The 25,056-nt window shown below is 49.4% G+C and overlaps 1 protein-coding gene across 1 annotated transcript; it reads left to right on the forward strand.

Annotated features, from left to right (window-relative positions):
• The first annotated feature begins 1,998 nt into the window (after positions 1–1,998).
• TRIM29 (tripartite motif containing 29) lies at positions 1,999–24,217 on the forward strand. The gene is made up of 9 exons (XM_041480608.1): positions 1,999–2,853; positions 9,991–10,086; positions 11,247–11,480; positions 12,330–12,528; positions 15,465–15,548; positions 19,684–19,749; positions 20,706–20,807; positions 21,806–21,885; positions 24,089–24,217. The coding sequence occupies exons 1-9, from the start codon at positions 1,999–2,001 to the stop codon at positions 24,149–24,151; spliced, it is 1,779 nt and encodes a 592-aa protein (XP_041336542.1). The 3' UTR covers positions 24,152–24,217.
• The last annotated feature ends 839 nt before the right edge of the window (positions 24,218–25,056 follow it).

Genomic DNA, 25,056 nt, shown 5'->3' on the forward strand with positions numbered 1-25,056 from the left:
ACCTTGGCTGGAACAGCTCTGCTGAGTCTCCTCAGTACACGTGAGAACAGGAGCCTCCACCCTGCAGAATTTTTAATTACTTGGAGACTTACAGGACTGTTGATGTTCTAAAAAACAGCTCAGCCCAGCAAGCCAGGGGGAAAGAAATGCATTGATGTCAGTCAAATTTTTCCTTTATGAAATCTGCTCTTAAAAAACGGCATTGCCCTTTCCTGTGCTGGGGAATGAATTCTGACTCATGAAAGGCTGTGGGCCTATTAATAAAAAATTATTAATGAAAGAAATGCCCTTTCCCAACAACTACTGCCCAGAAAAATGCAGAATGCTGAGGCATTTTTCATAAAGGGAGAGTTGTGAAGACATGCAGGCAGCGAGAGGGGCTGGATCTATGAGCCAGGGGCCCAGAAAAAGAATTTCACTTTCTTTTTCTCTCATTTTGCACAGACAAGACCTTTAAAAATTACATTTGTAAGGCAGGTTCTTTTCTTCTCCTATCAGATCCAGAATTTATGCTGTTCCTGCTTTGCCTCTGTTTCTTCCATATCTCAAAAAAAGCTGGAAAATGCAGAGCTGGATTTTTACTCAAATCCCTTCCATCAGGAGGTTCCTGGTGGATGTTTAAGGAGATTTTTTACAGGTAAAAATCACCGTCTCCAGCAGTGCCACCGGGGTGTTCTGAGAAGACTCAATTAAGCACAAATCTCTGGTGTAGTTAATTTGCACCCTGGGCATTCATCTCAGAGAAATCTCACTGAAATTCCAAGTATAATCTGAAGGGATGTGAAAGGAAGATCAGCCTCATCCTTTAGAAGTCGCTGGAATCCACCAGTGCTCATAAAGAGCTTTTTTTCCTCCTGAAATAGTCTGTGATTCCAACAAGTGAACATTTCCCAGGAATTCAGCTGCTGGAGACAGACTGTTTTTCAGACTTTTTCACTTCTTTTCCCTGGCAAGACATATTTTGACCATCTAAGCTGCACAATGGTTCATTTTCCAGGTGTGTTCCAGGTGTGTTCCAGTTCTGAGGGCATTTATGGGAAGAGCTACGTAGGATACACCTGAACCTTTATTTCAGAGCACACAATGGGGGATTTATTTCACCACTCATCTTTTGGAGATTGCCTGGCCTGTGGGAAAAGCAGGGCCAGCCAATTTTTACCTGTTCTGATCTGTGGGTGGGTTATTTCCAGGTCTAGATGGACAGACCTTGCACAAACCCAAAATAAAATCAAAATAAAGATAATAGGGCCATTTAAACCCAGTATTAACCATGAATTTCTCCTCCATCCTGAAAGCAGCAAGCCCTGGGGGGAGCCTGCTTGAAGAATGCTTTATTCTAGGCGTTCATTTTAATTACAACCCTAATTATTTAGGTGCATGGCTATGACCCAGTTAACAAACCCACCTTGGGCATCTCGTGGTCTCCCCGACCCTGCCCATCTCTGCAAGGAGGGAGCCTCAGCTGCCGGCCAAATTATTTTTGAAACAAGCAGTGGAACTGGTTGCCACATCTTAATGAAAATGATTTTTTTTCCTTTTCTTTTTTTTTTTTTTTTTTTTTTTTTTTTTTTTTTTTTTTAAGGAAACTTTTTTTTTAATAAAAATTTTTTTTTTTTTTTTTTTTTTTTTTTTTTTTTTTTTTTTTTTTTTTTTAAGGAGACATTTCTATGTATATAAACAGCCCTTCCTCCCCAACCTGGTTAGACAAGAATGTTCCTGGGTGTGGACTGCCTTGTATAATTAAGTGCACAGCTGGAGCTTCTGATCCCTCCACGTCTGCTCCTTCCTTTCCTCCTTTCTTTCCCCCTGCATCCACCTGGGCGCGATCCGGGCGCGCTGCTCCTCCTCAGGAGCTCGGGGTGCGTCACTGGGGCAGGAAGGTTCCCTGCATTCTGCATTCCAGAGCCATTCCTCGCTGAGACCAGCACCAGGCAGAGCCTGCCTGCCTTGGAGGGGGCTGAGAGAGCGAGCAGAGAAACCTCAGACCCTGTTCAGGCCATGGAAACGGGGAGCGCAGCCAGGACGAACGGCACCGCCAGCAAGCCCGAGGACGTGAAGAGCCCAACTGCTCCCAAAAAAGAAGAGGAAGCCAAGAAGGCCACGAGCGCTGGCGGAGGTGAGAAAGAAGCTATAAAAGGCACGGGCGGCGCTGCGTTGGAGACAGGGCAAATCAAGAGCTCCCTCTTCTCTGGGAGTGACTGGAAGAGGCCCATCATTCAGTTTGTGGAGTCATCCGACGAGAAGAGGTCAACCTACTTCAGCATGGACTCGGCAGACTCCAAGAAGATGCAGTTTGCCAGCGGCCAGATCGGAGACATGAGGAGACCAGCCCTGAACTTCCCGGAGAAGGGCGACCTCAGGAAGTCCCTTTTCTCCTTGGATTCCAAAAAGAGCTTCCTGCCCGCTGACGGGGAAGGGAGGAAGTCCCTGTTCTCTGCAGGGCAGATGGGGGACCTGAAGAAATCTTCCCTGCCGCTGGTGGAGACGGGGGACCTGAGAAGACCCTTCAACAAGGCCGACAGAGCCGCGGGCTCGCGGCCCCGCGTGAAGCTGGAGGACGTTCTCTGCGACTCCTGCATCGACAACAAGCAGAAGGCTGTGAAGTCCTGCCTGGTGTGCCAGGCTTCCTTCTGCGAGCTGCACCTCAAGCCCCACCTGGAGGGAGCAGCCTTCCGGGACCACCAGCTCCTGGACCCCATCAGGGACTTCGAAGCCAGAAAATGCCCTGTGCATGGCAAGACCATGGAGCTGTTCTGCCAGACAGACCAGATGTGCATCTGCTACCTCTGCATGTTCCAGGAGCACAAGAACCACAGCACGGTGACAGTGGAGATCGAGAAGGCGGGGAAAGAGGTAATTTTATTCTCCTTTTTTTTTTCTCTTTTTAGTTCTCTTTTCATTCCTTATGTTCCCAGCAGCCTGCAGATGCCCATGTCACACCACAGCCTTTGCTCTCCAGCCTGCAATCCCTGCTCAGGTCACGCCTGGGGTGGAATCCTGGATGCAGTGGTGCTGGTGGGAAGTGTTTAGTGGAGAGTTGACATTCCCTGGCTGCTGTTTCCATGGGATTGGTGTTCTCCTGATCCTGGCTGCAGCAGCACAGCGCTGGAGTTGGGCTGCAGGCTGCATTTAGGGATGGAGAACCTGGCTGCCAGCACACCTGACTTCCAGCAGAAGCTGAATCAAAGCCCTAAATGATAAGTTTTTAAAATTTTTCTTGAGTTTTGACAGTGTTTGTGTGGTGTTGCCCACAGAAAGGGGGCACTGCTCAGGGTCAGCACCTCCAGAATACAAATTGCCAAATCAGTGGCTGCTGAAGTTACTCATGGGCACTAATAACTATTGAAAATTGTTATCTCAGCTCCTGAGAGTGAGATTAGGTTTGTTTTTTTCTTTTCTGTTGAGCCACACCTATGGAAAAAGTCTTTTGAAGTTTAGATGGAAAAAAACCCCAAACCTGGGTGCAAGAACAAAACCCGATCATTTCCCCTGAAGTGTTACTACACCAGGTCCAGAGGATGGACATTCAGGGAGATTTCACTGATGAAATGTCTTTCACCTTTGTTTGCTCAAAGCCTCCTGTTGTTTGCTTTCTGGGTGGATGAGGAGGATTTCACTTGTTCTAGCAAAAAATCAGGGTCTCACCACGTTTGTTGCTGCACATTCCCGTGGTAAAAGCAAGAAACTTTCTAAGCAGACAAGACAGGAGAGATGCCAGTAAAGAGACCTGTAAAATAATAATTACATAAAACAATGTGCCTGGAGTCACACAGTCAGAACCTGGAAGGGCACTAAGATCTCCTAAACCCCAAACCAGTGCTGTGATGTGGTGGCCAGGCAGACACAGGTACCTGCTGTGAGAAATGCTTGAGTTCCCTTAATGGGAAGAACAATTTTACTCTTTCCAAGGAGCTGGGAAGATTTATCTCATCAGGCTGAAGGAGCATCTTGTGTAGAGCTTATCTCTGGCTTCTCTGGTCTTTTCTTGCCATGCCTTCCTCAGCTTGCAGCCCTGCTGAAACCAGACAAAGCCTTTTCCACGTCTCAGACAACCTTTCCCAAACTCCTGCAGGGCTTGCCAGCCTGCTGTTTGTTCCATAATTGCCCATCCTCGTGGTTTTGATGTCAGCCCTGAACGCTGCAGAGCTCTGACATAAAGCTGTGCCTGGTGTCTGCCAAGGTGTCCAATTCCTGCCTGCAACGAGGTGAGCAGCTGCTTCCTGAGGAAGCAAAGCTGCTCAGATCCTTCCTCCTGTGGCTGGAGACACCTCCAGCACCTTGATTTTAAAGGCACAGCCATGGATGAGCAGAGAATGGGATTTAAATGCTGCTTGATTCCTGTCTCTGAGTCCTTGTGCCACCTTTAGCTCCTGCACTGGCTCTGCTGCTATTCAGCCTAAAGGATTTAGGATTTATCACCATGAATCATGCCCATGTGTGAGTTTCTCCTGACAGAGTTTGATCATGTTGTAACTCGAGCGAGCATTCACTCAGACAAAAACAATTAGCAGCAAAGCTGTTGCCTACAAAAATTTGTTCCCACCCCTGATTTATTCACCAGAGGTGGAGCCTGAGCAGGAGCCACAGAGAGCACTGAATATTTCCAAGCCTCTGGTGTGTAACACCTCTCCTTATCAAATCAGCCCGGCTGGAATTTGTGACCACAAACTGGGAGGGTGGCTGGTGCTGCTGCCCTTTTGGAAGGGAGAAGCAACAACCTCACACCAGGTCATCCCTATCCCTGCCCTGTTCTCCCAGCTTGGCATCCCAGCAGCTCCAGAGGAGCTTTAAAACATCCAAATCCATCCTGTCACTGGAGTGGTGACCAGAGCAAAGCTGTGTCCTGACAGAGCCCTTCACACCCTGCTGGGTGTCCAGGATTTATCTGCAAGGATCTCCTCATCCCTGGCTGCTGACCTGGAGAGGGTTCCAGAACTGGGGTTTGTTTTGCTGCGCTGCCAGCCTGGGAGCTCAGTGATTTGGTGGCACAAAAGTGTCACAGAATAAGCTTGGTTTAGGTGCATCTGCCCTTCAGGTCTGCAGAATTAATGCAGATTTCAGCCTGTCTTTGCTGTGGGCCTGCAGGGAGGAGAGGGGCTGTGAAAAGGAATTAGGAAACCCTGCTTGTCTCAGGGAGCAGACAGAGAAGAGGAATGCAAACAAGCCAGAACACAGACACCTATAGTTAGGGCAGTGCAAAGCCTGATATCTCTGTCCCAGACAGAGAGCACAGCAGCATCTTCCACTTTTCAGGAGCCTGGGGTGAGAGTCACTCACCCCCTGTTCCTGCTGAGCAGACACAAGTGAAAGGCACAGGGACTCAGACAGAGACATTTGTCCTGACTTCCCACCCAGTGCTATTTGCCTATTTTACCCAGCAAACCTTTAATGCTCTCCCCAGATCCACTTTGCATTCATTTCCTGCTGCAGCTTTAAAGGAAAAGTAACAGTTTGCACCAGAACCAGTGCAAAAAAACAGCCAGGAAAAGGTCTGTGAGGCTGGGGAATAACAACTCACACTTGAAAAGTGAGAATGCTCCACAGCAGCTTGTACAGTCCAATAAAACCCTGATTTATCAGCAGAGCCCCCCCTTGGAGCCAGCATCCTTCATTCTGAAAGGGGATCCTTCATCCCAAACCTGTTTTACAGGGCTGCTCTCCAAAGGAGACAACTTCACCTCTGCCTGCCAGTCCCAGAGCTGGAAAGAACCTGGCATTACCTTCCAGCACCAGCCTTGGTGCTCAGCACGCCAGGTCAGCTCTGCTGAAAAACACTTTGATCTGAGGTTTTGTTTTGTTTTTTTTTGCTGTAATTCTTTATCTTTTAAAGCAAAGTTCGTTGTGGGTACAGGAAGGGGAGCTGGGTGTTCCTCCTTCCCACAGAGCTGCTTTGAAAAGGGGAGGTTTTAACAAAGGTTGAGCCAGGCTTTGAAGAAAGCCATCCACAGAGATGGATCCAGAGGGATTCCCATCCCTCCATCACCTTCACCGAGCAAAATTAATGAAACCTTGGAAGGGCTTGGGGGCCTTTCTCACTGCTGCAGCGTGGCTGTGAGATTTTACCTACACCAGCTGTGGCTTCTCTGTGGACACAGCTCAAAATAGATGTTCTTTCCCCAGAGTTTCCTGCAGGAAGGACACTCTTCCCAGCTGGAAATTGGAGTAAATTTGTCTGTTTGCCCGAATTCTGGATTAATCCTCTACACTGAGGACAAAATCCAGGGAAAATCCACTTGTTTGCAAGCAAGGAATTCTCTCCAAGCTGTGCAGACTCAGCTTTTCCAGTGGCATTTTAAGGGATGCTGGCAGAGTTTTCAGGGGTTTCAGCCCTCTGACACCCAGCTCTGCTTAACAGAAACAGAGATGGGAAAATGCAGTTGTGCACCCAGCAGAAATCATGTCCCAAACACCTCCCTGACTTTTCAGCCACTGCACTGGGACAACGAGTTGGAACAGCACTTCTGCTTTCCCTTGGTTAATTAGCAGAGCTCTCCCAGGCTGGGGACACGGGGCTGTTCCCAGAGCGTTCAGGGCATGATGCTGCTTGTGCTGCTGCTGCCTCCTTGCACAAAGCACTTGCATCATCGTGCAGGGCTCGTAATCTCCCATCTGCAGCTCCTCCACAGCACCAGGGCTGGGTTCAGCTCTTTGGATGTACACTCTGAACTTTCACTGAAGCCTCTTAACTGCCCTAATTAACTGAGGCTCTAATTGGGGATCCAATCTTAGCTTGAAGGTTCTCAGTGCCTTCATTTCTCAGCCCGTTGTGCTCAAAAAATTGCCTAAGTCTGGATTTCCTGGCTTTTCCCCCCACTGTTCCTGTTGTTTCTGCTCTGGAGGGACCCCACAATGGGGGTGTTGCTGTGTTATCTCTCATTAGGACCTTCTGAACCCCAAATCCTCCAATGGATTTGTTCTAGAGGGTCCATCAAGGATTTCTGATCCTGGAAAATCTGAGAAATCTGAAGACAGATAAGAGTTTTCTCTTAGGCAGTGAAGCTGAGGCACTGCCTGTCCCTAACCCCTGTGGCCCCCACACTGTGACTGTGTTTCTGTCATACACATGGGCAGCCAAAGCAACCTTCCAGACAAAAAAAAAAGCTCTTAAAACCATCAGGAAATCACCTCCTGAACCTTTGATGTTGTGCTCCACCTCCAGAACACCCTTGCTGAACCATTCTGCCCATGCCACCAGTTTTTCCACTATTCCAGGGTCTCCCTGCACCTCTCTTTAACATTTTTTCCTATGTTTGGGTTGGTTTTTTTGGTAGTGTTTATTTACTTTCATGCAGTACCCCACAATCACACCTCCCTTCACCTCCCCTGCCCCTGCTGCACTCTGTGCTGGCGTTTCCCCTTTGCCAAATCTGGCTAAGTGTGGGATTTGCATCCTGGCCATTGGGACCATCTCTGTAATTTCCATTTGCAAGTCATAAACCTGCTCCAAATTGTTGCGTGCCTCTGCTCTTAAATGGCTGTTACATCCCACACCACCTTTCTGGGGGATGTTTGAACTGCTGCGAGTCACGATCACTTTTACAAATAATAGTTCCTAAAATTCCTTGGAGACCCATCTTAATTAAAAAGGACCACAAAAGCACAATATTGTTATCACCACCTTCCAGCCATCACCTGATATTTTTTTCCTGTCATTTTCTCTGGATGTCTACGTGGCTGTGAAAGTTCTGCTCTTCCCCAGAAATTCCTCCCAGTCCTTCTCTGTAGGATTTTCCTCCCATTCTTATAAGGATGTCCTGATTTTTGGGGATGAGGAGGGAAATAAAGCTCTGGAGATGAGCTTTTTACTTCACAAGCAATCATTGCCAACTAGATGCATCTCTGTGGCTCAAAGAAACAACTGGAATTTGGGTGTAATTTCTCACATTGGTTAATGCAGTGGATAAATGGATCTAAAATATTTTCATCTCATTGCATTTCCCTGCTGTGCAGAGTCTCCATGCACAGGACATCTCCCACAGCACGTGGGAATGGAAACCAGCAGGAATTCCTCCAAGCCACTGTCTTGAATATGTGAAAATGATGGGATCAAACTCCTGTCTTTGTTCTTTTGATCAGTAGCAGAGCAGATTTTCTCATCTGGAAGCCTGTGTGGGTTCCCTGCTGTAGCTGTGCCACAAAATCATTCCCTGTGTGCCCTGAACCCCTGGAGAGGGTGAGAATCAGCTCACGGCAGCGTTCAGGCCACTACTGAGGGTGTGTGGATAATATTTAGAACTCCTAAAAACAATGTGAGGATGCAGCTTTTGAGGCACTGAGACACCTCTGAGCATACTTCCCTTTTTTCTGCCCACTTTTCCTGTGTTTTATAAAGCAACAAACCACCATCCAACCATTGTCCCTCCATAAACAGAGATTTTCTGAGTTGGAACAGCTGGGGTTGTTGGCTCTCAGAGCAGCTGTGCTGGATTCCAGCTCCAGAGGCTGTTCAGACACTTGCCTGGCATCAGGACAAGAGCTCCTGTCTGGGCTGGTTCACAGCTTCTTTCCTGCTCTTCATTTCGAGTGGAGAACTGAAAACCTTCAAGCTCTGATCAATAAAGACCCAGATTTCCATGTCCCAGTACATTCCTGGATGGACAGCTGGAAAGTGAGAGTGGATTTATCCATCCATGACTCTAATTGTTGGCCTGAATTTCAGTGGTTTGGGTTAATCTAATGATTTTGCAGAAGATCCCACACGAACAGCAGGTTCTCAGGACTCTCCTAACATGACAGAACATGGAATTTCTGCCAACTCCGAAATTCCTCAACAGCTCTGGGCTGGGTATCCCACAGCCAGATTGCCTCCAGCCATGGCTGAGACCAACCTGCACACACATGAAATGCAGAAATGCCCCAACAAAGTCTGGGGCAGGATCTGTGGGGCAGGGATGGAGGACGGGAACGACCCAGGGAGGCATTGCTGGAGTTAACGGGGCAAGGCTTTGCCAACATCCAGGTCCAGGGCTGATCCAGGGAAAAAATGATCCAGGGAAGCAGCGCATGGTCTCCACTGCCACAAATTCCTGTGCAAGTCTCAGGTCTGAGCTTCTCTGGGAAGCCACTGCACAACGAAATGCAAATGAATCCCAGTGAAGTTGCTGATCTCAGCCGAGCAGGTTGACTACACCTCTTCCCTCCTCCTTTTGTGGCTTTTTTTTTTTTCCTTTACAATTTTTTTTTTTCCAAGCATTCCCCAGCTCCATCGCTACATGAAAGCTCTCAATTCAGAGCAAATTAATCCACAATCCTGTCTAAACAGAATTCCTGCCGGAGGCATCATCCTCTTGTTGCAACACTCGTCAAACGTCATTCCGTAATTGCATGAAAACTGTTATTGCTGCACAGGCACACCCTGGGCTGGGCCCTGCTCTGCACACACAGCTGAATTTTGAAACAGCTCCCTTCCCCTGAAGCTCATGACTCCCATGTGATTAAAAGCAGCGCCCTGACAGCCTGGGAGGTGGGTGCTGCTGCTTTGCTGAGGGAGCTGAATCTGCTGGGACGGTGCCCGCTGGCAGCACGTGATGCCCGGCTCAGCCTGGACCTCCCCGCTGCTCTGCTCAGCACAGCAGTGTGGATGCCGTGGGACAGAGAGAGAGGAACGGGAAGCGTTTCTCACACGGGCTTGTGAGAACTTTCAGGGAGTTGGAAGGATGTGGTAACTTGTTAAGTAGAAACAATCTGCAGGGGTGTTCTTCTGCTTCGTCTTTCTGTTCTTCTCAAGGAGTGTGAGGAAGGTGTTTTTGTTAAGTAGCCAGTCAGACAGAATGTATCCTATCACTCTATATAAACCACGTGTTTCTCTTGAATAAAGCCTTCTTTTGCTCTTTCTGCAAAACTGGAGAAGACCTGCAAGGCAGACCTGGCCTGTCCCTGTGTCATGCTTGGCGCAAGAGCGACACAGCAGGGCAGGCTCGGGGCTGGTGGAAGGGGCCACCCTCAGCCCCAGCTCACCAGGCTCCCTCCCCTCTCCTCTCCTCCCCACAGACCGAGCTGTCACTGCAGAAGGAGCAGCTGCAGCTGAAGATCATCGAGGTGGAAGATGAGGTGGACAAGTGGCAGAAGGAGAGGGACCGCATCAAGGTGCGTTTGAGGTGTCCAGTTCACCCCTCCCTCCTGTGAGCACCAATTCCTTCTCCCCTCCTCTCCCACATCCCTCTCCTTCCCTCCAGCTCTTCCTCACTGCATCCCTTCCCCGGCCTTTATCTCATCCCCAGCCCAAACTCCAAGCCAAATCTTGGAAACAACAACTCCCACTGAAGTCATCTTGCAACATTCCCTGTGGGGAGATCGAGCCCTGATATAGAACCAAGGCACCTCCCTGCTCTGGCTCCTTTTTTAGGTCCTTTATGGCCCTTCCATCACCAGTAGCCAGGCAGATTTAGAAACAAAATCCACAAATAACCTGCAGAAGGGCTCTGGGTTGCCCAAACTGAGATAAGACAGCAGCAGCATATGAATTTACCCCAACAAATATCTTATTTATGGTGGAACAACTTATTTCCATGCTGAGAGAGGGCTCCTTTGTAATTCTTGCACTGTGGTAAGGGTTGGAAGAGAGTCATGGTATTATTTTTTTCATTTATAGCCTAACTGAATAAAGCAGTGAAAGCACAAGTTGGAGACACCCCAGAAAATTTGCATAATATTAACAGGCAAAGCCATTCTTTTCCCTTTTATGTGGTGCTAGCACATTGGCTCACCAGCTATGCTTTTCATCTGCTTTATTATTACTATTATTATTATTATTATTATTATTGGAAACCTGACCTAGAAATTTTGACTCTCAGTATAGTTACATCCCCAGTCCTTCTGAGGAATATTTCAGAGGCACCTCGAGGTCAGGCTTGTAAAAAGTGTTTCAGCACCTTTCATCCTTTGAAATGGTGGGAATTTGGTCCTCAAACAATCCAGGAGCCAGAGCCCTGATTTAGGTTACAGAGTGTTTTTAAATGTCACCTGTGAGTGCATGAATTGAAATTGGAGATCTGCTCTTACCGCTGGGAAGGCAGTGGCCCTTTTGGATTGCATCCATGTGAATATTGTAGGAGCAGGTATTGCTTCTCTTGGCACAACTTTCCTGCAGCTGAGACTTGCCTAGCTGGAGTTTCCATACTCTAAATGCTGAATCCTTGGATTTATCCCCCTCTGTGTCTCTCTGTTAGCAAAGAACTCAGTGAAATTTTAATATTGTCTTGCTCCTCTTTCCCGCTGCCTCCTCTCTCTGCCCCTTCCCCACCCAGAATTACACCACCAACGAGAAAGCCACGGTGGATCAGCACTTCAAGGAGCTGATCCGTGACCTGGAGAGGCAGAGGGATGAGGTGAAGGCTGCCCTGGATCAGAGGGAAAAGATCGCCTCCGAGAACGTGAAGGAGATCGTGGATGAGCTGGAGGAGAGGGCGAAGCTGCTGCGGGAGGACAAGGAGAACAGGGAGCAGATCCACCAGATCAGCGACTCCGTGCTCTTCCTGCAGGTGACAGACGCCTCATTGCCCTTTCCTTTGTCCCCGTGAGGACTTTGGGATTTGTCCCAAAGACAAGCCCAGAGAAGAGTGAGATGTGTGAAACTCTCGTGGTGAGATGGTGAGAGAGATGGGGAGACTGAGTGGTGATCAGAATCCAAATTTACTGTGGCCTACATGTGCTTACATACTATTCTTATACACCCTCATTTCCCTTCCCTTTGTCCTTGTGAGGGCAGGATTTGTCCCAAAGACAATCCCAAAGAAGTGTGAGATGTGTGAACTATCAGCAATGGTGAGAGACTGAGTGGTGGTCAGAATCCAAATTTTTTGTGGACTATATATTCTTATATATTATTCTAGGAAGGCTAGTAATGTTTTACTACATTGGGTTCATCATCACATAAACAAACTTCTACACTCTGCAACATCTCTTGCTTGCAGAAGTTGATTCTTCTTTTCCTATCAGCCAGTCTTGATTCAACCTTCAGCTGGTCTTGATTCAACCCTCAAAGCTCTGCTTGTTCTTGCCAAGGCATGCTAATTATCAGATCTCTTATGCTAATCAGGTCCAAAGCACTCTGTGTCTTGTGTGCCCCAGTGTGAACCTTCCCCAGTTCACCGCACATCCAGGGCAGGGATTCACAGGGACATTTGGAGCTGTCTCTGCTCTGGTGGGTGAGGAATGAACTTAGACATGCCTTTGGTTTGTATGGGTGTCTGCAAACCATGGACAGAACATCTCCCTGCCCACCTTCCCTGCTTTCCTTTCCCCTTCTGGATTCTAACATCAACCAGCTCCCTCTGATTCAGCCTCCACACTTTTATGCTGCTCATTAATGCAATCCCTTTCTTTGGCAGGAATTTGGGGCTCTGATGAGGAATTATGTGCCCCCTCCATCCCTCCCAACCTACAGCGTGCTGCTGGAGGGGGAGAGCATGAGCCCATCCATGGGGCTGCTCAGGGACGACCTCCTCAACGTCTGCATGAGGCACGTGGAGAAGATCTGCAAGGCAGACCTGGGCCGCAACTTCATCGAGAGGAACCACATGGAGAACGGTAAAACATCCCAAACATTCCCTTCCTGATTCCCTGGAGCGGGTGATGAGAATGGTGAGCACTCCTGGTGAGGGAGAAAGTAAGCAAAGACCTGAGGGGAAAGTGGGAGTAGCGACTCTGTAGCTGGAATTCTGGAAGATGAGAGTTATTAGAATATGAATTCTGGAATATCAGAGTTATTTTACCTCTCCTGTGTGGGGATGGAATCAGTTGAACTGCCAGGGATTTAGGATATCTCATACAGGACACCAAACTGGCCCCACTTCCCTGATTTTTGGTTCATTTTAGGGTTTAATGTTTAGGATTTAATGGGTTCAGCCACCTCCTGTGTGGAGTGAAGAGCAGCCACCCTTCCCTCCTGCCCTGTGCCAGGCTCCAGCAAGCCCCTGGAAGTTTATCAGGACATTTTCCAGGAGGGGAAACTCCACAGATCTGCTGAGGCAGCTCAGTGAAGGGTGAATTCACAAAGTGAATGTGGGATGGCAAGTTTGAAATCCTATTTGTACCACTCAGTTAGCACCTGTAGGGTGCTGGTGTGACATCAAATATTACAAGTGCAGGGTTTCAGCACTGAAATACCCTGCAAGCACCTGTCAGTGAGAAGGAAATGTTTGAAAGTCTAATTTTCCAAGTAAAAAATGGCTCAGTTTGGGTGTTTAGCTACAGCTGGAGGCGGAATGACTCTGATCATACTCCCTGTTCCACTCGGGACAGCTTTCCTGCCTGCCCTGACCCAGGGTGCTCCCCACACTTCAGTGATGTTTACGGTGATCTTTAAGGTGAACAGAGAGGTCACAGCCACCACCACAGCAGCAAAATTAATCTTTTAAGTTTATAACCCACTTCCTTGCAATTAGCTGTGAATAAAGGACTTGTCTTGCATCAGGCTCACACCTGAGCTTAGGACAGGGCACCACAACGGGGCTGTGTTGTCTGCACTTCCCAGCTCTCCCTCAGGCTGCCTTTGCAACCCTGGGCATGTTGCCCAATCCCAGGGGATGACCTCTTGCAGCAGGGATGGCAATGAGTGCTTATCTCACCTGGATATAATCTCTCAGCCATTGGGGAAGCCCAATACCAGGCCAGCAGTGGGTGATGTGAGGATAAGTGGCACCCTGCTCTTCCAAGAGGATGTGGGAGGCCAAAAGGTGCAGGAATAGCCTCAAGGACAGCTCATGCAACACAGGAGCTGAGGAACTCTGCTGCAGATCTGCAAAATCGCTGATAATTCACTCAAATTCACAGTATCTACTGGGAACCCCTCCTGTGTTAATAACTGCACTGTCCAGAACCATCATCCTCCATCAGACTTGAATTAAATGGACCAGATCCTTCTGGACCAACCTTTCAGGAAGGTCAGGGATCCCAGAGTGCTCAGGATGCACAACTAGATGCAGGTTTTAAAACTCTCCCTGCCTTTAAAGTAGCACCAGAAATTGAACATTACTTATCTTTCATCACTGCAACATTCCTGTTTAAATTCCCAACACTCCACATGCTCCAGAATTACTGAGAAATTTGACAATAACTCAATATCAATAGATGACAAACAGATGCAAAAATCACTTCTGTGCATTTTTCTTTCTTTGTTCACCTGAAGCTGTGCAGAATTTCCATCTGCTGGGCTGGGTTTTGCCACTCCTGCAGCATTTTCCTTGGGCATTTTTAAAACCCAACAAGGTTCTGCAGCTACTCAGTCCTGGTAGCTCAGGATAAAGCCTGATTAGCTCTTGATTATTTTAATTGGGGTCTCCTCCATGTTACTGATGCCAGAAGCCCTCGTTTTTATTTGAAATCCATGGAATCCAAGTGCCGAAACCATTTTTAACTCCTGCCAGAAACCTGGGTGCTTCCAGAATTGCTTTACCAGGGACTCAGCTTGGATTCTGCCCTAATGAAAAGTTGGGAACAGGTGGGAAATGTTATTTATGGCGAGTCCCAGGAGCTTCAGAGCTCTCCCTTCTCCAAGCCATGGTTACAGATGAAAGAGGGCAGCACTCTGCATCCAGTGGCTGCCAGGGAATTAAATCCATTAAGGAACTGTGGAGTTATTAACTCAGACTCCCCCTGAGTCACTGCAACAAATTCATTTGCAGCTGGCTTGATCTTCCACTGTAAAAAACTTCCCAGGAAGAAATATTATATTAATGGAATGAAAACTGCTTAATAGCAGACTCCAAAGGGAATCCATGTCCTTTTAGTTGTCATAACAGGTACCTATGTGGTGAGGAGACAAATAATCAGGGAGCTTAAATAGCACTGAAATAAATGGGAGAAGTGAAAGAAAAGTTTTTTCAGTGACTTGAGAATCAAAGAATGGAGCTATTTAAACATGAAAACCGAATTTACTTCCTTGCAGAGAACAACAGGTTTATAGAGGCTTCCAAAGAATGTTTTTATGAGCAAGTGTAGTGATAAAGCCTCATTTCCTGTGAATCAGTGTCAGAAACACAAACCCAGGCTGTGTAGGAGTAAGTTTGATCCATGAAACCTGAAACAACCCTTGTCCAAGAGTTTAGAGCTGTTTGCAGCTCAGCTTTAGCACCTCTCTCTGAAAACTGGAGAAGCCAACCCCTTGAACCCTCCCAGAAGTGATTTCTGGAGCTTTAAAGAGTGGCAGTTCTCCATCAGCCAGCCCTGTGCTCAGGCTGAACACACAAAAGGAGCCAAACTCAAACTTTTGGAGTCATTTTAAGCCACACGACATCATTTTGGTAAGAAAATGCCTCAACCCTCAGGTCTCCCTATGGATTTTAGAAGAACCTGTGTCTGCTGCGAGGTTGAATGCTTCAGCTGGGCTCTTCCTCTGAAGGAATCTTTTATTTTAGACTCTGGCCAGCTCCAGAACTGCTTTATCTCCCAGGCAAAGATCCCCCAGGGGGATTAAAGACCCCCAAAGTGCATCCCCGAGCTCATGCCCTGCTCTGCCTCTGCAGGGGACCACCGGTTCATGATGAACAACTACGAGTGGAACCAGCCCGACAACCTGAAGAGATTCTCCATGTTCCTGTCTCCCAAAGGTGAGGATGGCATCCCACAGCTGGGCAGGCTCCCTTCCAGCTCAGGAAAGGAGCTGCACTGATAATCCAGCCCAAAATTTGCTCTCCTCCACATCTCAGATCCATCCCTCTGCACATTTTCTCTCCAGCTCACAGAGCTTTGACAAGGTTTTGCCTCAAAACAGGCAGAAGAGGTTTTCAGTTTTATGGGGAAGAGCTGCAGTGGCTGAACTTTATCCAAGGGTGAATATAGGGGAGTTTTAGCATGGGTTTCCAGGATAAAATCAGTGTTTTTCTCCACTCAAAGCTTATCTCTCTGTGCTATCAAGTGAAAGCTGCATTAAGCATCAAAGATTTTACTTTCACCACCAAACACGTGGCTGAACTTTATCCAAGAGTGAATATAGGGGAGTTTTAGCATGGGTTTCCAGGATAAAATCAGTGTTTTTCTCCACCCAAAGCTTATCTTTCAGTGCTACCAAGCAAAAGCTGCATTAAGCATTCAGATTTTACTTTTACCACCAAACATAATTTTTCCTTACAGGGAAAGGACAGAAGAAGTGAGGAATGTGTCCTAAAAAAAACCAAAACCAGGAGTCTGGAGCTCTTCTGTGAGCTCTGACAAGAGCCCTGGTTATTTGTTTATATCCCGCTTGTTGTGTGGCCACTTCAGGATGAATTTTTGGAGTGAACCAATGTTTTCAACACATCCAGTTCTAAAATCACAGTTGGCATTCCTAAACTGGCGTCCAGAGCAATGAGCTGATGGTGCTGAAAGCCCAGGCAAGGCGAGGAACAAAAGAACAGGAAGGGTGGCACGAAACAAGTAACCAAATTTCAGCCCTGCCCTGGTTTGCCAGGTGTTTCCAGCTGCTGCTCTGCAGCACAGGATGGGCAGGGACAGGGACATGGCAGCAGGGAGCAGGGGACACTCCCTGAGGGCACATTCCTGCCCTGTGCTGGTGTTTCCTGAGGATAACCCAGACCCAGATCCCTTTTTCTGGATTGTCACTTTGCCCTTCTGTGCCCTCAGCCCACCCTGGCAGCTCCCTGAGGATATTTGGAGCAGGGATGGCATTCTCATTTCAGTGCCAGCAGGGCTCTTCCCAAGTTCAGGGGCAGAGTGGCATTTTTTAGAGTTGGGTTTGATTTTCTGCTCTCCTTCCTCAGGGTTTGCAAGCCCTGTGCTGTCAGGGAAGTTGTGCTGAGACCACAGACTCAGCCCTGCACCAAAAACTTTCCAACCCTGAGGGAAGTTTGAAAATCAGCACAAGCTGAGCTTAACTCTACCCAAAATGTGGATCTTTCAGGTGGAAACAGCCCCAGAGGCATTAAAGGGTGTGGCAGGGAGGAACACCAGGCAATGTCATACCCTGGGATGGGAACACTGGCAAAAAGAAAGGGAAAAAGAAGGAAAAAGCCATTTTGGCAGTGGCACAGCATGAGTGTCTGAGTTTCCCACACCTGGGAGAAGAGGCTCCAGCTGGGATCCAGCATTCCAGCTAGCTGAAGATCCAGGAGGGATCCCCAGGCCCTGCCAGCTCCGTGGTGATTTGTGTCCAGAGCAGAGTGAGGGCTGCACAGCCATCCCCTCCTCCTGCAATGGCCTGCTGACTGCCCAAAACTGGGGGATGATTTATCCCACCTCCACATCCGTGTTTTCCTGGAAACACTGACAATGCTGCCTTCCCAATTACTCACTCTGTGTTTTCTACCAACAAAGTGACTCTGGCCAAAACAAGCCAGGCCATGATTGCACAGAGAGCTGTGCTGGATGGGGATTGAGCAGGGCCCAGCAGGGCCAGGGAGGATCCATGACAGCACACAGAGCCTGTGCTGAATGGGATTGAGCAGAGCCAAGGTTCAGGAAGGATCCATGATTGCACACAGAGCTTTGCTGAGCAGGGATTGAGCAGGGCCCAGCAAGGCTCAGGGAGGATCCATGACAGCACACAGAGCCTGTGCTGAATGGGATTGAGCAGGGCCAGGGCTCAGGAAGGATCCATGATTGCACACAGAGCTTTGCTGAGCAGGGATTGAGCAGGGCCCAGCAAGGCTCAGGGAGGATCCATGACAGCACACAGAGCCTGTGCTGAGCAGGGATTGAGCAGGGCCCAGCAGGGCCAGGGAGGATCCATGACTGCCCAGAGAGCCTGTGCTGAGCAGGGATTGAGCAGGGCCCAGCAGGGCCAGGGAGGATCCATGACTGCCCAGAGAGCCTGTGCTGAGCAGGGATTGAGCAGGACCCAGCAAGGCTCAGGGAGGATCCATGACAGCACACAGAGCCTGTGCTGAATGGGATTGAGCAGGGCCAGGGCTCAGGAGGATCCATGATTGCACACAGAGCCTGTGCTGGAGGGGGATTGAGCAGGGCCAGGGTTCAGGGGGATCCATGATTGCACACAGAGCTTTGCTGAGCAGGGCCCAGCAGGGCCAGGGAGGATCCAGCTGATCCAAGATTGCACACAGAGCCTGTGCTGAGCAGGGATTGAGAAGACCCAGGGCTCAGGGAGGATCCATGATTGCACACAGAGCTTGTACTGGACAGGGACTGAGCAGGGCCAGAGCTCAGGAGGATCCATGATTGCACACAGAGCCTGTGCTGAGCAGGGATTGAGAAGACCCAGGGCTCAGGGAGGATCCATGATTGCACACAGAGCTTGTGCTGAGCAGGGATTGAGCAGGGCCAGGGCTCAGGGAGGATCCAGCTGCTGGAACCACGCTGGGGGACATGTGGGGAGCAGGATGAATCAGTAGGCAAAGCAGGAGACGTGACCCACTTGGCTTGTAGGCTGGCTAGCCAAGGATCACCCCATGAATAATGCACCATCCCCATCATCATTTAACTCTCCTGAGCTCTCTGTGCCCTGTGCTGTGGCATCAAAGTCCAGCAGTGCAGCCGATTGCATCTTTGTTCAAGAATCCCAAAAACAGGAGGGAAAAAACGAGGACCACCCTCTGCATTGTGTAACACCCTTGGAATCCTTCAATATCTCATGGCAGCTTTGCTACACACCCTGTTTTCAGGCTGGGTCACTGCAGATTCTCCCCCAGGCCACAGTGGAAAGTCTGTTTGCTGGTTTGAGGAATGCTCTGTGCTAATTACAGCAGGCCAGACTGGGGAACTGCTTGGATTCCAGCTGAAACTATTGGGTTTAAGCCCTGCTTAAATTCAAGACTTCCACTGCTCTTGAGTTTCATAATAAATGGCTTCAAACTGAAAGAGAGGAGGTTTAGATGGGATATTAGGAAGAAATTCTTCCTGTGAGGGTGGTGAGGCCCTGGCACAGGGCAGCGTGGCTGTCCCTGGATCCCTGGAAGTGTCCAAGGCCAGGTTGGATGGGGCTTGGAGCAACCTCGGCTAGTGGAAGGTGTCCCTGCCCACGGCAGAGGCTGGAATGAGATGATTTTTAAGGCCCCTTCCAACCCAAACCATTCCATGATCCAATATTTGCTTGCAGCGATGACAGGATGAGGCAGAGGGGCATAAAACATTTCAAACACTGCCTCAAAGACAGAGGAACAATCTGTCCAACTGCTCCATGCTCCTTTCTGTCCTCTCCCACTAAGCTTTCTTCTCCTGACGTGTCAAACAGTTTGGCCAACGCCAGGAGGAGGTTGGAAAAATCATCTTGAAAGTCTATGAAGGGACTCAGGCACACAGAGAGAGAATTGTGTACACCGAAACACTTCTTAAACAGAGAAGCAGCCCACAGGATGGCAGCAGAGCAGCTCCAAGGATCCATCTTTTTGCTTTCCTGGGAGCCCAGTGCCCCCCCAGTGGGCTGCAGCAGCACCAGTCTGTGTCCTGGTGGGAGCCTGGGGCACTCACCTGGCACAGGGCTGGGAAATGTTCCTGCCCTGGTATCTGTGGAGCTCTGAACCCAAAGCTCTGCCTGCAGAGCTCTCATGTTGAGTACCCAAACCTGAGCTGGCAATTTCCTGCAGCTCTGTGGCACTGTTCTGCTCACTGCAGGAGAAGCCTGTTCCCCATTCCCCAACACCCAGAGATAAAACCCAGCTTCTCCTCTGCTGCCTGGGCCCAGATTTCTGTTCTGGGGCTGCTCCCAGCTCGGTGGGGACCTTTTCCTAGAGCAGTGCCAGGCACAGGCCTCGTCAGGAGCCGACTGCTGAACTGGATGCTCTTGTTTTACAGCCAATTTCAACCCACGGTCATGGGAATTTTCCTCCTTCCAAGCGACCGAGGAAACACTTGGTACGGGTAATTCTGCCTTCAGTTTGAGAGGATCTAACCCCCCGTGCCACAGCTTTCTGCCTGACTAACCCACCTCTCTTGCTGCCCCTCTCAGCTGCCCTGGCACCTGAAAATCCCAGAGCCAGCCCCTGCTGGGCTGTCAGCACTGTCTGCACACAGCCCAGCCCGGGCTCTCTGCTCAGAGCAGGGAAAGGCACCCCTGGTTCTGCTTGAGCACAGAGAAAGGAGGTGCAAAACACAGGAGGCAGTTTGCAAAGATCCCCAGACACTGAACATTCAGAGCACCCTGAGCAGGTTGTGGCAGAAGCAGGAGGAGACTCCAAGTACTCCCAGCCAGTCTCAGAAGCACAAGGTGCTTCTTTCTATCACACCTTTTATTATGAAGTTCTCAAAGACACAGCCTGGCCCACGTTCATGCCTTTTCTTCCTAGATCCCCATCTTCCTCTCCCAACATTTTCCTCCTCTGCTTCGTTCCTACAAGGTCCAGCCTTTCCCTTGGTGCTGGAAGAAGCCAGGGCCACCCTGCCTGGGGAGCTCTGGTGACTCAGAGCCACACCTCAGCCCCTCCTGCCTTCCACAGGCAGGGCTGTGTCCCTCTCATCTCCCTGCTCTCACATTCCTTCTGGCAGCCAGGGCCTGACCCCGAGGAGGCCAGGAGGGGAAGCTTTAATGGTTTGAGTGAAGCCTGGGAGGAAGGGCAGTGCTGGAGTCATCCCTCCTGCCTCGGGAGGTGCAGGGAGCCGCTCCACACCTGCACTCTGGGGCTCTCAGGAGAAAGGCTGGTCCTGGAGCTCTGGCATCACCTCACACCCACACACAGCTGCCTCTTGTCCCTGAGAGAAAAGGGACAAAAGGGACAAGGGACTGGTGCCCCCCGAGCCAGGCGAAGGCAGAGTCACAGGAGGGTTTGGAACTGCCCCCCTGCAGCCCTGTGGAATAACACAACCTCTTTATCTTCCAGTAGGCAATGGCACTAAGCTGCCTTTTCAGTTCTCCTCGGTGGGACAGAATCCGCCCGGTGACTTCAGCAAACAGTCTGATGGGAGCCTCTTCACTAAGACCGGTACTAGGAACTGACTATTCCCCTCCTCCCGCCCCCTCTGAGGTGCCAAACCCCCTAATCCTGCTCTGCCTTCCTGCCCCCTTTGAGGTGCCAGACCCCCAAATCCTGCTCTGCCTCCTGGAGCAGTCCTACACCTTGGCCTGACTGCCAATCTCTGAGGCACCTGCACAAGAGTCACTCTGCTGAAGCAGGGCAGCAAAGATTGTTCAAAAATATTAAAGTTTTATCTAACGAACAGGTGGAGGGATTTTAAATTTTGTTTGTAACGGGTAGGGATAAATTTTAGATGATTCTTGAGGAAGACACCGTTTGCCTCTGTAGTTTCATCCCTGAAAAATAACACAAACAGCACAACCTAAAAAAAAAAAAAAAACAACATGCAGGAGCTGCCTGTCCTCCTTCACCAGAACCAAACCCTCATTCACCATCTCATCACCCTGCTGTCACTTCCCACCTCTGGTGGGATCCAGGAGCACCAGAACCTGCCAAGCAGAGTCAGGTGTGATTAATTAGAGATGCAGGGCCATGGTGACATTGGCTGTGACACTGCAGGGCTGCTGCAGCCCTGGGGCACAGCAGGCCTGGGGGGCTGGAAGGGGGTCAGGGCTTATCAAGCTGCCAGAGGAACTGCAGGAACCCCAGGCTCAGCTCTTTGCACTAATTAAACAGCCTGCAGTGCTCTCTGCAAGAGCCAGAATGCTGACTTTGGGACTCTGGCCTGAATTTAATTGGTCTGATTGCATTCCACCTCTCTGCATTCCTCAGACATTTTAATTAGCCAGACCTTCTTTCCTGCCTTTTCCTGCCTGATTGGGTGGTGGCAGAGGCATCTGTCTGCCGGCTGTCTGTGTGTCCCACCCCGGGGATGGCTGCATTTCCATGTTGAGCAATGCAATACTAATGAGGTGGCACTTCCAGTCCTGCTGCTGCTCCTGGGGACACCGGGGTGGCAGTGGCAGGGGCTGGTGTGTGACTGGCTGTGTTTTGTGTTGTCACAGCCTACCCTTCCATAGTGAGGCACCAGTCTGCAAAGGTGACGCCACAGACATGGAAATCCTCCTCCAAGCAGTCTGTATTGGTAAGAAAAAGAATAATTTTTTTCTTGGGAGAGCTTCAGTTTGTTCCAGGGGGGCTTCAGGAATAAGGATGGGATCATGGGAGCATGGAAATAAAAGCTTCAACCCCACTGCTCCTGTTCAGGATGCAGATTAACCCCCCCAGCTTCCACAGCTCTGATCAATGCTGCAAAAATGATGTTTTGATCTAAAATATGATGCAGAAGATAGGGACTGTGCAAATCCTGTAAAATGATACCGATAGCACTTTTCCTTGTCACCCACTCTGAGTCACTCTGTGGCATCCACAGTGTGTCAGTGACACCAGAAACAACCACATCCAAGAGCCTTGCTGGTCCTGTCCTGCAGTGGGGAAATGCAGGATCCCACATGAGGGGTCAGGCTGTGACCAGGAATCACCACAGCATCTCCAGGCCCCTGGTTTCACACTGATGGTGATAAGAGGCACAGGGCAAAGATCTTTTAGTGTTTATAATCTCAAATACACAACCAGTCAATGCACTGCCTCAGGAGCACCCAGTTAATCTGGTTTTATTCACACTGTGCTATTAAGGCCTTCCATGATCTGAATTAAGATTGTCGAGCTTTTGCCACCACAAATGAAACATTGTGTTTATTTTTTTTCTTTTTTTGTAATTTCTGATTGCACATTTGTGAGAGATGATTTAGTGTCTGGTGGAAGTGAGACCTGTAAGGAGCAGAGAGCATTCCCACACTGAGGGAAACACACAGCAGGTAGAAATTGGCTGCCTGAGGACTGCAGCTGGATCTGCTCCATTTTCAAGGCTCCCCAGGAGGTGAATTCCTGTGGAAGGGATGTTCCTTGGCAGATTCTTCCAGGAAATCCAGCCTCGAGCCTTTGAAGGTGCTGCAGCAAACCAGCAAAACTCTGCCATCCTTTCTGCCTTGGGTTTGACCTCTAAAACATCATCACCCACATCCGTTGTGTTCCCAGGGATTTTTCTTTAATCCCCACAGAGAAAATCTGGGTAACTTCTGCCACCGTCCCTTCCCTGTGTCCCTTCCTCTTCCACACACACATCTGTAATGACCATTTCCTTTTTACAGCCAATATTCACCACACAGCCCTGAGCCCAAAAACTGAGCTGATAAATATAAGCATTTAAAAGCACCAAAATAGAAATACATACTGCAGGCTGCAGTATCTCTGCAGGAGCTTTTATGGTCTATTGGGCCAATAATCTGGCTTTTAAACCAGCCTTAAATGTGTATTTAAGTAATATACATTGTAAAAGGTCTGTAAATATGAATTTTCACAAAGCACTGTGCTGTTTAAGGAGGAAGGTCTTTTTCACACCCAGGGAGCCGTTTTAAATGAAGCCCCCCTCTTTCAAATCTTAATTCTGTTGGAAATTAAAGCCATAAAATGAAAAGAATCTCGACAAAAGGGGAACATTGAGTAGGGAGATGGGCTGGGCTTGCTCTGCTCTTGTTTCCTGCTGTTCCTGCTGTTAAATAGGGCTGCACCAAAAGGGGCTGTGGGGTTCCTCCCACCTTCTGCATGTGAGAACAAACCCAAGGCAGACTGGGCTTTAAAACCTCCTTTTTTTCCTGAATTCTGTGGTTATTCCTCCAGCAGTGGGAGGATATTCCCAACTGGACATTAAACCCCATTTTTTTTCCTGAATTCCATGGTTATTCCTCCAGCAGTGGGAGGATATTCCCAACTGGACATTAAACCCCATTTTTTTTCCTGAATTCCATGGTTATTTCTTCAGTGGTGGGAGGATATTCCCGACTGGGCTTTAAAACCCCATTTTTTTTCCTGAATCCGTGGTTATTCCTCCAGTGGTGGGAGGATATTCCCAGCCAGGCTGGAGATTGTGCAGCCAGGGATCCCAGCAGAGAAATTGGCTGCTGCTCCTGCAAAGGGAGGCTGCACAACACAATTTTGCCACGTGTTTCTGCTTGGATTGAAAACTATTTATATATTATAATATAATTTAAAAGTATAGTATAATATTACTATAAAAATATTATATATATCTATATATATATATATATAAATTTTTTTTTACTTACATAAAAAATTTTAAAAACCCACCAAACCACATCATCAAAAACAATTCTAAAATCCAATTCCTCGGGGTGCTGAAGCTGGGATTGGTGAGATGAGGGTGGATGGGAGGCTGGAGGTCAGGGAAGGAGGGGTGAGACTGACGTGCCCCAAATTCTGCCTTGCAGTCCCATTACCGCCCCTTCTACGTCAGCAAAGGCAACGGAGCCACCTCCAACGAGGCGCCCTGAGCTGCTGAGGACGAGAGGAGAGCCGAGCCCAGCTGAGGATTGTCACACGTGTCCCTGCTCCTCCCGCCCCTCCTGCTCCAGGGCAGGGGTGGCCCTGCCCTCAGCACACCAGGACTTTTCTCTCTGCTGTCCCCTCCTTGTCCCCTCCTTGTCCCCTCCCTGTCCCCCCAGCTGCTCTGCCCTTCCTGGGAATTGTGGATGCTTGGGTGGCACCCCCTGCTAGGCAGCTGTCCCCTTGTCCCCAGAGCTGTCAAACCCTGCTGGATGCCCCAGAGCTCATCCCAAGCTCCAGCTTTTCCTCTCTGCCCTGGGGTCACATCCCCTGGTGGCATCCCATGTGCCCAGGGTCCTCCATCAGCTCAGCTCTGCTCCTCACCTTCCCAAGAAACCCAGCAGGATTTTCCCAGAGCTGGGAATTGTGGCACCCCCTGCTAGGCAGCTGTCCCCTTGTCCCCAGAGCTGTCAAACCCTGCTGGATGTTCCAAAGCTCATCCCAGGCTCCAGCTTTTCCTCTCCCCGCTGGGGACACCCAGCTCCCACTGGGGTCACATCCTCTGGTGGTGTCACACATCCCCTGGTGGCATCCCATGTCCCCATCATCTCAGCTCTGCTCCTCACCTGCCCAAACCCGCAGCAGGGTTTTCCCAGAGCTGGGAATTGTGGCACCCCCTGCTAGGCAGCTGTCCCCTTATCCCCAGAGCTGTCAAACCCTGCTGGATGTTCCAAAGCTCATCCCAGGCTCCAGCTTTTCCTCTCTGCGCTGGGGTCACATCCCCTGGTGGCATCCCATGTGCCCAGGGTCCTCCATCAGCTCAGCTCTGCCCAAAAACCCCAGCAGGATTTTCCCAGAGCTGCTGGAGGAGGACAGGGAGGCTTTTTTAGCCTGTTCAAGTGCCCCTCCAGCC

Source organism: Pyrgilauda ruficollis, unplaced genomic scaffold (genome assembly GCF_017590135.1).
Source record: "Pyrgilauda ruficollis isolate IOZ18807 unplaced genomic scaffold, ASM1759013v1 scaffold52, whole genome shotgun sequence".
NCBI classification, from domain to species: domain Eukaryota; kingdom Metazoa; phylum Chordata; class Aves; order Passeriformes; family Passeridae; genus Pyrgilauda; species Pyrgilauda ruficollis.

What these genes read in the sequence shown, in the direction of transcription:
- TRIM29 (XM_041480608.1), top strand. Translation starts at nt 1,999, where the DNA reads ATGGAAACGGGGAGCGCAGCCAGGACGAACGGCACCGCCAGCAAGCCC. An exon ending in AGGAGAGGGACCGCATCAAG is followed by an intron (nt 10,087 to 11,246) that starts GTGCGTTTGAGG and finishes TTCCCCACCCAG; the next exon opens with AATTACACCACCAACGAGAA. An exon ending in CGAGGAAACACTTGGTACGG is followed by an intron (nt 19,750 to 20,705) that starts GTAATTCTGCCT and finishes TTTATCTTCCAG; the next exon opens with TAGGCAATGGCACTAAGCTG.